This window comes from Stegostoma tigrinum, chromosome 29 (assembly GCF_030684315.1).
Source record: "Stegostoma tigrinum isolate sSteTig4 chromosome 29, sSteTig4.hap1, whole genome shotgun sequence".
Taxonomy (NCBI): domain Eukaryota; kingdom Metazoa; phylum Chordata; class Chondrichthyes; order Orectolobiformes; family Stegostomatidae; genus Stegostoma; species Stegostoma tigrinum.
In genome coordinates, this window is record NC_081382.1 from 36,166,764 (window position 1) to 36,180,346 (window position 13,583).

A 13,583-nucleotide genomic window follows, 5' to 3' on the forward strand; every position below is an offset into this window, starting at 1 on the left:
GGGTATGAGGGAAAGGCAGGAATACAGAAGTGAGGATTATCAAATCGGCCATGATCTCATTAAACGACAGAACAGATGGGCTGAATGGCCTACTTGATATTATTCAGCGAGATGAGAAAGGACGATGGTGTGTAAAGTGGGGAAAACGAAGTGACACAGGAGATATTCAAACTATTCCCCAGGCAAGAAAAGTGTTGCAGCTGGGTAATTGTTCATGAAATCTCATCATTGTCCTTTCTCCAGCACAGGCTCTGTATCTCGTGGATTGTTTTACTGAGGCTGGGATAGACACATCAATGGGACAAGGTGGACAGAGCCTTACAATGCAACCAGTGAATATTAGCTGAACTGGAAATACTTGATACTGACTCTAAATATTTTGAATACAGAGGTATCGCAGCGCTGACAGTTAATTTTCTCAACAAGAGATAATCTCCAGTTAACTTGAGGCTGCCCAATTGATATTGTATTACCAGCAGGTTTATATTGTAAAGTATTGTACATTTAGGACCAGGCTGGCGGGGTGGTCCTGTGGTACAGTGGTAGTGCCCCTAGCTCTGAGCCACAAGACCTGGGTTCAAGTTCCACTTGCTTCAGGAATTGCTGTTCCCAGTGCAGGCACAGTGGGCTGACTGGCCTCCTCCTGCATGGTATCAATTCTGAGAAGCCTGTAATAATGTATCTGAATTGGTTACTTAGAAAATATCTAGACCCAGATTAATATTGAATGACTCAGGGGCCTCAGAGAGACCCTTGCTGTTATTCTGTGCATGAACGTGAGTAGATAGTGCTAGTTTTAAGGCAGCTCCTCACATGTTTAGTGAAGCCCTTAAATTGGGTGACTCAGAATTGAAATAAAAAGGGAGTGACATCTTGGAATTATATCATTGCTCATTCACTGTTGCAGGTCAAAATCCTGGAACTCACTTCCCAACAATATGGTGGGTGTTCACCATACCATCTATAGGTCACTGTAGTCTTACCAGAAATATAAGACTGCACTATCATTAAAGAGAGAGAGACAAATAGTGGCAATTTTAACCTGAGGGTCGCAACACCTCAGGCAAAGGGAAAGGCTGAGGATACCCCTCCATGTTAGCCTCAGCTTGAACCCACACTATTGGCGTCCCTTTGCATTGCAACTCAGCCATTCAAACTAACATCACATGGACTGGGGCAGTTCAAGGTACTACTCACTATCCCCAACTCGTGTGCAGTTGGGGAAAGGCAAGAAATCCTGGCCGAGCCAATGCCTCCCACATCCCATGAAGAAACTTTCAATAAACAGTAATTAAGTGACTAGAGGGGACTGGGCACTGTCATTGTCTAACATGCATTTGTGTGTTCGCCTTTGGCACCTAGTTTAAATCGAGCCCGGTATGCGAGGCTAAATAACAAACTGTGGAGCTGAATGAACACAGCAGGCCAAGCAGCTTCTCAGGAGCACAAAAGCTGACATTTCATGCCTAGACCCTTCATCAGAAATGGGGAAGGTTCCACTTGGGAATCCTGCAGCCCAATGGTATCAACGTGGATTTCACAAGCTTCAAAATCTCCCCTCTCCCCACCGCAACCTAGAACCAGCCCACCTCGTCCCTGCCTGCCTAATCTGTTCTTCCTCTCACCTAGCCCCTCCTCTCACCTCAAGCCGTACCTCCACTTCCTACCTACTAATCTTATCCTGCCCCCTTGACCTGTCCGTCCTCTCCACACTGACCTATCCCCTCCCTACCTCCCCACTTACACTCACCTCTACACGCTCCATCCCTGCCCCTTTAACTTATCTGTTTTCTCTCCACCTATCTTCATCCTTATCCATATTCGATCCATTCGCCCCACCCCTATTTATTTCAGAACCCTCTCCCCCTTGCCCTTTTCTGATGAAGGGTCTAGGCCAGAAATGTCAGCTTCTGTGCTCCTGAGATGCCGCTTGGCCTGCTGTGTTCATCCAGCTCCACACTTTGTTATCTTGGATTCTCCAGTATCTGCAGTTCCTATTATCTATGAGAGGTTAAATCCTGTGTGCTGGGCCAAATTGTCCGAAATTCCTAATACTCCACATAAGACATTGGTTCCTCTGTAATATGAGAGAGGCCACATGTTAGCAAGAGTGGGAAAGGTGCTGAAATGACCAATTGGTGCTGCTTGCATTTGCAAATAAGGCCAAATGTCGAGTATGGAGGTTTTACACTACTCCTGCTGAATCTGATGGAGAAGTGGTTGCTGTAGATATTGTTTGATCAATGTTGTCAAGTGTTCCATTCTGCAGCATTAACATTCAAGAACTTGGACAAAACACAAGCTCTACCAACCGAAGTCATATAGCATCACCCCGCACTGGATTGACACAACTCCATTCTGCTCTGTGTCCCAGAAAAATTCCAGTTTTCCTCAAGGCGTCACCGTGGTTTTCCGTTCAGTGCTACGATCTACATCAATGGGATGGCAGCAGCACGGATCAGCTGGTGCTGTGAGCACAGATACCACTCCAGCTTCCAACAGGGGAGCAGAAGCTGTTTCCGCGTACTCTGTGTTCAGGGAGGAATGCCCTGTTACAGGTAGGACCCGCACAGCGGAGAATCGGGCCATTCAGCCCATCACTCTACATGCTGCCTCTTTGAAAGATATGGCTCCACTTAGTCCCTTCCTCTTCCTCAAGGCTTGAAAATGTCTTTTTTCTTACTTTCAAATAGTTATTACATTAAATTGCATAAGATTAATAGCCCTAAAACAGATATATTGGCTTGAACAGTCTGCACTGGCCCTAATGCTTTACACAGGTTATTATCAGTAATGGTGGCCATGAAATTATCATTGATTGCTGTCAAAACTGATCTGGTTAACTAATGCCAGCCTTTCTGAATCTTGCCTACATGTGATTCCAGACTGCTATCAGTGTGGTTGACTCTCAACTGCTCTGTGAAATGGGTTAGCAGGCCACACAGGTCAAGGGGAATTGGGATTGGGCAGCGCACACAGACATCGCCAGCAATACTCACAACCAAAGGAAGAATAAATATCTGCCTCCTGTTTTTCCTTTTCCAACTCCATTGGTACAATCCTCTCTTTCTTCCTCCCTCATTTGCTTATCTAATTTTCCTTTAAATGCATCCCTTCAATCACACCCTGTGGTATTATCTTTAATTTCCTTTGGAATTACAATTAAATCTGCAATCAGTGCCCTTCCTGGCAGAGGATCCTAATTTATCACAACTCAACTGTGATGTGCAAAGGTAAGGACTTGGGCAGGGTTTTCTGTTCTCTGAGATGGCGAGGATAACATGTAATGAACTAATCCTGTAAGAGTCTGAAAATCAGATTGTAGCTATCGAGATAAACTTTCGCAGTTATGGCCTCCCTCCTCAGACTTGAGTTCACCTTCTTATCATCAGATGATGACATTTGAAAGTGCAAGATTTGCCCATCATTAATTGCATGAGTCACTGAAATTAACTTCTCCCTGCTAATGACCTTTTGCCTAACTGAGATAATCAACACTACCTCTAGACTCGAAACATTAGCTTGCTTTCTCTCCATAGATGCTGCCTGAGCCGTTGTGATTTACAGCATTTTTTGCTTTCAGGACAGATGCTTGACCACACAAAGTAAAGTAGACCTGGTGACTTGGTCTTTAGCCTCCAGTCCAGTTAAACTCTTTTCTTTTTTGCCTCGAGTGAACCATAGCCAATGTTCATTTCCTTTACCCCTTGCCGTAAGTGCTACATCTATAGTAGGTGCATCCAAGAGGAATGTGTCACTTAGATAACAAAGTGTGAAGCTGGATGAACACAGCAGGCCAAGCAACATCTTAGAGGAAAGCTGTGTCCCTGAGCATTGCAGAATCTGACTGGAGAACAGCAATGTTAAAGCTTGTCTCTCAGAGCACAGTTCAATGCAGAAGGTAAGGCAGCAGTTTGTGGGTGTAGGGCATGGTGCAGCATCAATGTTAAAGGGTTAGTCCCTGTCAATAAAGGGGATAGTGCATAGTGCACTAGGTATTCTTTGTTCAGCCTATCCAAACTCTTCACTATTCCACACATCTTGGTTAAGTCATCCCACAGCCGCATCTGTTCTAAGAAAAGCAACCCTAGGCAACCAACCTTCCCTCAGATTTACAGTTTTCAAACCCTGACAACAACTTTGTAAATTCCTTCCTCACTGACCAAAGAGAAATTATACATTTCTTGTAAGCAGAACTGTGCACACAGGGTTCCAGCTGTATCCATCTGGTGACTCACACATATTAATATTGAAAGAACTGCAGATGCCGTAAATCAGAAACACAAACAGAAATCGCTGAAACCCTGAGGAAGTTCTGAGGAAGGGTCACTCGACCTGAAACATTAACTCTGAATTTCTCTCCACAGTTGCTGCCAGACCTGTTGAGCTTTTCCAGCATTTTCTGTTATTGTGTCTTATAGATAATATTTTGCATTCTATACATTGTCCAATGAAGAACAGCAACCCAACTTATCAGCTATTCCCTCAGTGTTAAGGAACCTGTGAAAATGTACTCTAAGGTCTCTCACTTCCTCCAAAGCTCTCTGATGCTCATTTATTGTGGGTTCCCTCACTTTGTTTACCCTTGCTGCATATATAACCTTACACTTCTCTGAATTAAATTCTTTTTGCCACAGGCACCCAAACTATTGATATCTTCTTGCAGTTGACAACCATCCTCACTTTCAACTACCTGACCAATTTTTGAGTCATCTGCAAATGTCCCAATCATCCCTCCCATATTTAAGCCCAAATTATTAACAGCAAGGAACCCAACCCTGAGCCTTTTGGGAAGCCACCAGCCAGCACTTTGCTTGAGCATAAACATCCATTGACTATTATGCGTTAGTTTTAGTCATTGGAAAATTTTAGATCCAAATTGCTGCATTCCACTATATCCCACGGATTTTTACTTTTCTGACCAGACTGCAATGTGGAACCCTGTCGATTTCCTTATGAAAATCCACATAGAAAACATCCACCGCACCTCCCTCATCAATCCTCCTTGTTAATTCTTTGAGAAATAATATTAGAAATAAAACAAAAATAAAATAAAACTAAATCAAATAAAATGAGAAATAAAATAATGACCTTCTTGTAACAAAGCCATGTTGACTATCCCTGAGATAACAAGGTGTAGAGCTGGATGAACGCAGCAGCATCAGAGGAGCGGGAAAGCTGACGTTTCGGGTCTAGACCCTTCTTCAGAAACCCAAAACGTCAGCTTTCCTGCTCCTCTGATGCTGCTTGGCCTGCTGCTGTTCATTCAGTTCTACACCTTGTTATCTCAGATTCTCCAGCATTTGCAGTTCCCATTATCTCTTGACTATCCCTGATTAACCTTTCTAAGTGACAGTTTATTCCAACTCTTAGAATAGGATTCTCTCGAATACATTGCCTACAAAAGATGTCCGATTTACTGGTGCATTTGGCACATCATTCACTTCCTTAACTATGGGAGATGGTGAGCTGCCTGCTGTCAGTGAATAGGAGTTGCAGTGCCCTGGGTGGTTGACCGGTCCAGGAGGATGAGCTGGTGCTGAACCCTTCGGTGTACGTTATGTGTGTGACTGAGGTCAGCAGGCAATGACTGTTTGTGAGCCACCTGAGCAGAGGTTGCGTTCATTTGTGCATAACGGATGATGTAAATGCACCCAGATTATAAAAGAGAGATACTTTATTCCATTGGCAATGAATCATCATAAACGTTAATGGAAAAACATAGCTCAGAAGAACAAATTAATTACCCAGTTCTCAAAGAGGACGTTCCAGCAACACCTGTAATGTGGCGTCAGTGAAATGCAGAGCAAGTTTCTGTTTCTTGGCTAGCGTCTTCAATGGGTTTGGGGATGGCCAATGTAGAGAACGTGGAAGACCCTGTCTTGCAGGGACTGCAGAGGTATCCAGCTTAAATATGGTGCCAGAAATCATGGGTTCTGCAGATTCCACCAGGGGTCTCCCCATTTGCTCACCCCCATATAATTCACTGAGGCACTTTACCAAAACCTCACTTGGATAGATAATGAGATGAAAAGCATGTAATTGTGTAAGATAACTCAGCCTGGGTCATAAGAATGAACAACTTCACCTCACTTGGTGCCAAACTTAAATTCCAAAACCGAAAATCCCAGCCATAACATTTCTATAATTCTGGAAATTATTGTGGCTTCAGACGCTGACTGTATCCTCGCATTTTTGTTTCTGAAGCATAGTGTCTCTTTCCCTTTGTTCAAGCTATTTCTGTAGTGAGCACATCTACCATTAATGCCTACAATGGTCATTACCTCTGACTGGATTAATTTCACTGAGGAATCTGTTACATTCCCTTCCACAATGACGGTCATCTGAAAATGAAGGATTTATATCTAGAGGACACAAATGTCTCTCAATTTAATTCCCCGAAAAATTTTAAAATGTATCGTTTTTCCTTCTCCAAATATTTCTGAAGTCAGGATTCCCCTCAATGCCAAGTACAGCAACACTGCACCATTTTTAGGCTATATTTACAGTTTAACTCAACACTGAATTAACATCTTAACTGCGATGTAATACTCCCTACTTGCCTGGATGGGTGTAGCCCCAACAACACTCAAGAAGCTTAACACCATCCAGGACAAAGCTGCCCACTTGATTGACACCACATCTGCGAACATTCACTCCCTCCGCCGCCAACTCTCTGTAGTAGCAGTGTGTACTATGCACAAGACGCACTGCAGAAATTCACCAAAGATCCTTAGCCAGCACCCTCCAAACTCACAACCACGACCAATCAGAAGGACAAGGGCAGAAGATACATGAGAACACCACAAAAACAGAGGTTGCTGGAAAAGCTCAGCCAGTCTGGCAACATCTCTGAAGTTAAAAAAATCAGTTAAAGTTTTGGGTGTGGTGACCCTTCCTCAAAATGTTAACTCTGATATTTTCTTCACAGATGCTGCCAGACCCGCTGAGGTTTACCAGCAATTTCTGTTTTTGTTCCTGATTTACAGCATCCACAGTTCTTTCGGTTTTCATGAGAACGCCACCACTTGCAAGACCCCTCCAAGCCACCCACCATGCTGAGTTGGAAATACATCTCTGTCCCTTCAGTGTTACTGGTAAAGTCCTGGCAGTCCCTCCCCTACAGCATTGGAAATGGACTACACGGTCTGCAACATTCTAAGAAGGTGGCTCATTGCTATAATCTCTAGGGTTTGGCAATATATGTTGATCCAGCCAGTCACTAAAGTAAAAAATACATAATATCTCATGCCGTCACATTGTGACCAAAACAAAATGTTACTCTTGTGTGTTAAACAGGTGTTTGCTGGCTCAGCAGTATCAAAAACACAGAAGTAACCAAACAATAGAACAAATTTGCCCTGGAAGAAAAGGAGATCCACACTTCGAAGACAAAAGGACAGAAAATGGTGCGAAGCTGATTCCTTCACCATGTTATTTGATATGTATGTAGGGAGGATGTCAGTAAATGTTACAGAGAGGTAGAGAATTTTGAAGTGCAATCTTTTTTCTTCTGTTTCACAATTTAGGAGCCAAGGTGAGCAGCCAAAACTCATGGGATGTGGATAATAGGGAAAGGGAAGGATTGTTGGGATGCAATGGAAAGTTGAACAAAAACTTGGGTTTATAAAGTTCAGGAAGAGGAAAGGAAAGGTCAAGGAGTTAAGAAATGCTCGCGTTTGAAGCCCTTGGAAAGAAATGACTGTCATAATAGGTTTGATTTTCATACCTCAAATTGTACTCTTTAGATACTGTCCTGCACTGCAGTTAGAATAGACAATTGTCAATCATTTTGCCTGTGGGTCTGAAAGGATTAAGGAGTACCACAAATACCACTCACTATGATATTGTTGTATGGATATGTAGGCAGAATGGCTCAGGATTTTTAAGGAGGATAGTGAAGAAGGCATTTGGTACGCTTGCCTTTATTGGCCAGTGCATTGAGTATAGGAGTTGGGAGGTCATGTTGCAGCAGTACAGGACATTGGTTCGGCCACTTTTGGAATACTGCATTCAGTTTTAGTCTCCCAGCTACAGGAAAGATGTTATTAAACTTGAAAGGATTCAGAAAAGATTGATAAAGATATTGCCAGGGTTGGAGGGTTTGAGCTACAGGGAGAGGCTGAATAGATTGGGGCTATTTCAACTGGGGCATTGGATGGTGAGGGGTGACCTTATAGAAGTTTATAAAATTACGAGGGGCGTAGATGGGGTATATAGTCAGGGAGTTTACCTCAGGGTATGGGAACCCAAAACTAGACAGCATAGGTTTAAGATGAATGGGAAAATATTTAAAAGGGACTAAAGGGTCAAATTTTTCACTCAGAGGGTGGTGTGTGCATGGGATGAGATGCCAGAGGAAATGGTGGAGGCTGGTACAGATTAAAATCACCCATGATCATTGATATTCCCTTATCATTTGCATCTCTAATTTCCAGTTTAATGTCATTCCAAACATCACCAGTACATTTTGGGGGTCTATATATGACACCTACTAATGATTTTTGGCCCTGGGTAATTCTAAACGCTACCTATACAGACTCCACATTGTCAGAGCTAATATCCTTCCTCACTATTGTGTTAATTTCCTCTTTAACTAGCAATGCCACTCTGCCACCTTTTCCTTTGCCTGTCCTTCCTAAATACTGAAAACCATGGGACATTCAGTTCCCATCCCTGATCACCCTGCAACCATGTCCCCATAATCCTACTTATATCTTACCTGTTTACATCTATCTGTGTGATTAGTTCATTGACTTTATTGCAAATGCTCTGAGCATTATGGCACAAAGCCTTTAAGCTTCTCCTTTTAACAGTGCTTGTCTTTTCCTTATTTTTCTCAATAGCCCTGTTTGAAACTTGTCCGTGGTTTCTCAGCCCATCACTTTTCTTATTCCCTTTTCAACCTTTTGTTTTTGTCCTTGGTCCCTCCTTCTCTGACTCCTTACATAGCTCTCCAACACCCTGGCATATTAGTTTAAATCTTCCCCCAACCGCTCTAGCAAATAATCCCCTCTAGGACATCAGTCCCTGTCCTGCCCAGCGTAACACATCCAAATTGCACAGGTCCCACATCCCAGAACCCCCAGGAATCTGCAAACTCCCTCAACACCATCGTTGCAGCCAATATCCTGAGATCACTACCTTTGAGGTCCGACTTCTTAACTTCCTTCCTAGCTCCCTGTATTCACTCCATTTTTTTACCTGTGTCGTTTATGTCAATGTGGATCATGACCATTGGCTGTTCACTCTCCCCCTTCAGAACGCCCTGTACCCGCTCTGAGACCGTTGGCTGGACAATTGGTTTGTAATGTGGAGTGATGCCAATAGCGTGAGTTTAACATAGAACATAGAACATAGAACAGTACAGCACAGAACAGGCCCTTCAGCCCACAATGTTGTGCCGACCATTGATCCTCATGTATGCACCCTCAAATTTCTGTGACCATATACATGCCCAGCAGTCTCTTAAATGACCCCAATGATCTTGCTTCCACAACTGCTGCTGGCAACGCATTCCATGCTCTCACAACTCTCTGCGTAAAGAACCTGCCTCTGACATCCCCTCGATACTTTCCACCAACCAGCTTAAAACTATGACCCCTCGTGCTAGCCATTTCTGCCCTGGGAAATAGTCTCTGGCTATCAGCTCTATCTATGCCTCTCATTATCTTGTATACCTCAATTAGGTCCCCTCTCCTCCTCCTTTTCTCCAATGAAAAGAGACCGAGCTCAGTCAACCTCTCTTCATAAGATAAGCCCTCCAGTCCAGGCAGCATCCTGGTAAACCTCCTCTGAACCCTCTCCAAAGCATCCACATCTTTCCTATAATAGGGCGCCCAGAACTGGACGCAGTATTCCAAGTGCGGTCTAACCAAAAGTTTTATAGAGCTGCAACAAGATCTCACGACTCTTAAACTCAATCCCCCTGTTAATGAAAGCCAAAACACCATATGCTTTCTTAACAACCCTGTCCACTTGGGTGGCCATTTTAAGGGATCTATGTATCTGCACACCAAGATCCCTCTGTTCCTCCACGCTGCCAAGAATCCTATCCTTAATCCTGTACTCAGCTTTCAAATTCGACCTTCCAAAATGCATCACCTCACATTTATCCAGGTTGAACTCCATCTGCCACCTCTCAGCCCATCTCTGCATCCTGTCAATGTCCCGCTGCAGCCTACAACAGCCCTCTACACTGTCAACGACACCTCCGACCTTTGTGTCGTCTGCAAACTTGCTGACCCATCCTTCAATTCCCTCGTCCAAGTCATTAATAAAAATTACAAACAGTAGAGGCCCAAGGACAGAGCCCTGTGGAACCCCACTCACCACTGACTTCCAGGCAGAATATTTTCCTTCTACTACCACTCGCTGTCTTCTGTTGGCCAGCCAATTCTGTATCCAAGCAGCTAAGTTCCCCTGTATCCCATTCCTCCTGACCTTCTGAATAAGCCTACCATGGGGAACCTTATCAAATGCCTTACTGAAGTCCATATACACCACATCCACAGCTCGACCCTCATCAACTTTTCTAGTCACATCCTCAAAAAACTCGATAAGGTTTGTAAGGCATGACCTACCCCTCACAAAGCCGTGTTGACTGTATTTGATCAAGCCATGCTCTTCCAGATGGTCATAAATCTTATCCCTCAGAATCCTTTCTAACACCTTGCAGACGACAGACGTGAGACTTACTGGTCTATAGTTGCCGGGGATTTCCCTATTTCCTTTCTTGAAGAGAGGAATTACATTTGCCTATCTCCAGTCCTCAGGTACAACTCCAGTGGAGAGCGAGGATGCAAAGATCTTCGCAAGTGGCGAAGCAATTGCATTTCTCGCTTCCCAAAGCAGCCGAGGACAAATCTGATCCGGGCCTGGCGACTTGTCAATCTTAATGTTTGACAAAATTTTCAGCACATCAGCTTCGTCTATCTCTATCCATTCCAGCATGCACACCTGCTCTTCAAAGGTTTCATTCACTACAAAGTTCGTTTCTTTCGTAAAGACAGAAGCAAAAAACTCATTTAGGCTTCCCCTACCTCCTCAGGCTCCACACACAAGTTCCCTATGCTATCCCTGATTGGCCCTACTCTTTCTTTGACCATTCTCTTATTCCTCACGTAAGTGTAAAATGCCTTTGTGTTTTCCTGGATTCCTTCTGCCAAGCCTTTCTCGTGCCCCCTCCTGGCTCTCCTCAGACCATTTTTGAGCTCCTTCCTTGCCTGCATGTAATCCTCTCTAGCTGAACTTTAGTTCCCACATCCAGCTAAGGTCACTTCAAAGATCCAGAAACAAGATCAGAAAGCACTGGAAAAACACAGCAGGTCAGGCAGCATCTGTGGAGAGAAAGCAGAGTTAGCATTTCTGGTCCAGAGACCCTTCTTCAGAGATCCAGCCTCCTTAACCTTTTCCCTCACCTGACGTGTGGTGACCCTTAGGTTAAACCAATCATCTCTCCCTGTCAGAGAGTGGGACTAAGACAACATTTGCTTTTTTAATGGTTAACACAGTCAATCCTTGCCACATGCATTCTGTATTGAAATGGTAAGCAGGAAAGAGCACAAAATATTGAACAATTAGTCTGACCAATTTTTTTTTAAAAATTGTGCCTTTTTCCTTCACAGGTTTGATACCAAGATCAGAGTTTAATTCATTCAGGAGCAGTGGAGAATGTGAGAGAGATGGTAAGATAACTGTGAACAGCAGACCTTCAAGCAACTCTGATCACCAAGTGCTTAAAGCCAAAGAAACTCCACTGTGTTCAGGTGGGGACAGAGTTAACACCAACCTGCTGTACACTGGAATGAAGCAATGCCCACATGGCTGGGTATTGAGGGAAACTTTGAAGGTGAACAATCCTCTGCAGAATCTGGATTCTGATAGTGAAGATGTGAGCGGTAAGGAGCAGGGGTTAATGAGAAAGACTTTTGGGAACAAGTTGTGCCCAAGAGCTGATAACACTGAGTGCAGTAGCCAAGCATCTGCTGGAAATGATGAAAATGCTTCAAGGGAACAACTTAGAAACCAGGAGGGAGACTGGAGAAAAGACTGTTGTGGGGCAGATCGGGATTACATTGATCAGGAAAGTGGCAGCAGCAATGATTCTGGCCGAGACAGGAGTATAAGGAGAAAGGTAAGAAAGAAGAAAGTAAGGAGGCTGCAAGCAAGAGTGAATGCTGAGGCAGAGGATGAGAAATTCTCTGATCCAGTGAGCAAGGATGTGAGAAAGACATGGGCAAAAACAAGGAGGCAAAAGAAGATAAATTTTCTGAAAGGTGGACATATGACATCTGTAATACAGCACAGAGCAGTGGAAGATGGTGAGTGATATGAGTGCTACTTAATTTACTAATTGTGCATTGAAATCAGAGCAGTGACATATTTGAAGAATTTAACTCCAAGAGTGTAATAGTGTATCCACAACTCGTTTTATTTTCACTTTTATTTTCACTAAAGTCCAAAGATGCCATAGTCAGATTACACCATGGGATCAGATAATCGATTATTTAATAGATGACACCATGAAAAAATATCCTCCTGGAGACAAAGCAGGAAGCAAATGCAGTGAGTACATCAATCCACTTAACATCCAAAGTAGATATTTGAGTCAGACTTAATGTTTCACTTTTACGTTCCAGTTTTTCTCCTTGCTTTTGCTTAAGACCTTTCTGCAGCCTCTCCTACTCTCTCTGTGGTATTCTTCACATGTCAACCTAGACAGGGAGAATAGTCCTTTACAAATCACTGTGAGTGTAGGTGGCCTACATGGGTCTAAATGGTCGCTAGGACACTGCATGGCCAATATGGACCCTAATGATGAGCAGGAGTCTAAATGAACAATAAGGGCATAGATGGACGGTATGCATCTAGATGAACTGTATGACCTAGACTAGAGGTATGATTTAGATGGTGAGTGTGAGCTGATATTGTGCGTAGGAGCCTAGATGGATGGTATGGGCAAGTTGGGCTTGAGGAACCCTCAACCAATATTGACAATCTGAGACAACTGGGCATTGACAAGGACAGAAAACTGTGGCTGACCTTTTACCCTAGCCCAAGATAATTGCAGGGAAATTTTAGCTTGCCAAATAAAAGGTAAAATCGTTATAGTCCCACGGGACAGTTCTGTCATTATGGAGAGATGAATGGTGTTGAGTTTAAACTGAGAGTCACTATGCCTCAGGCGAGGGGCCAGGTTGAGAGTTGAGAACCTCAAAATGACTGCAGCAGGCATAAGAAATGAACTGGCACTACTGGTGTCACAAAGCAGGAGGCAGAGCTAATCCCTTTACTTCTGTGACTGAGAACAGAATGAGGATTAAAGTAGAGACTCCCTGGTATCTGTAGCCTCTGTGTTATACCACGATGTACCTCTGGCCATTTTGTTAATGGGAGAGCAAACCGTATCATTTTAATTTTCATTGTTTAACTAATGTTCATACCAGGAGGAAGCACTGGTTATGAGTCCTAACCAGACTTACATTAACTCCGTTGTGCCTCACCTGTCCAAACTTCAGACTAATCGGTGCAAAGTTGTTAATGTTGTTGTGGAATTTTCGGGAAAACAAACTGTTGATATT

General features: G+C 43.6%; 1 protein-coding gene across 1 annotated transcript in view; it reads left to right on the forward strand.

The window, feature by feature from the left end:
• The window catches only part of LOC125465270 (glutamate-rich protein 3-like), a 56,791-nt gene that overhangs the window by 19,488 nt on the left and 23,720 nt on the right, over nucleotides 1-13,583 (forward strand). Inside the window, exons 6-9 of the mRNA XM_048558551.2 lie at nucleotides 2,375-2,558; nucleotides 7,300-7,409; nucleotides 11,628-12,323; nucleotides 12,460-12,567. Coding sequence (XP_048414508.2) covers nucleotides 2,375-2,558; nucleotides 7,300-7,409; nucleotides 11,628-12,323; nucleotides 12,460-12,567 — 1,098 coding nt within the window. The remainder of the gene's footprint in view (nucleotides 1-2,374; nucleotides 2,559-7,299; nucleotides 7,410-11,627; nucleotides 12,324-12,459; nucleotides 12,568-13,583) is intronic.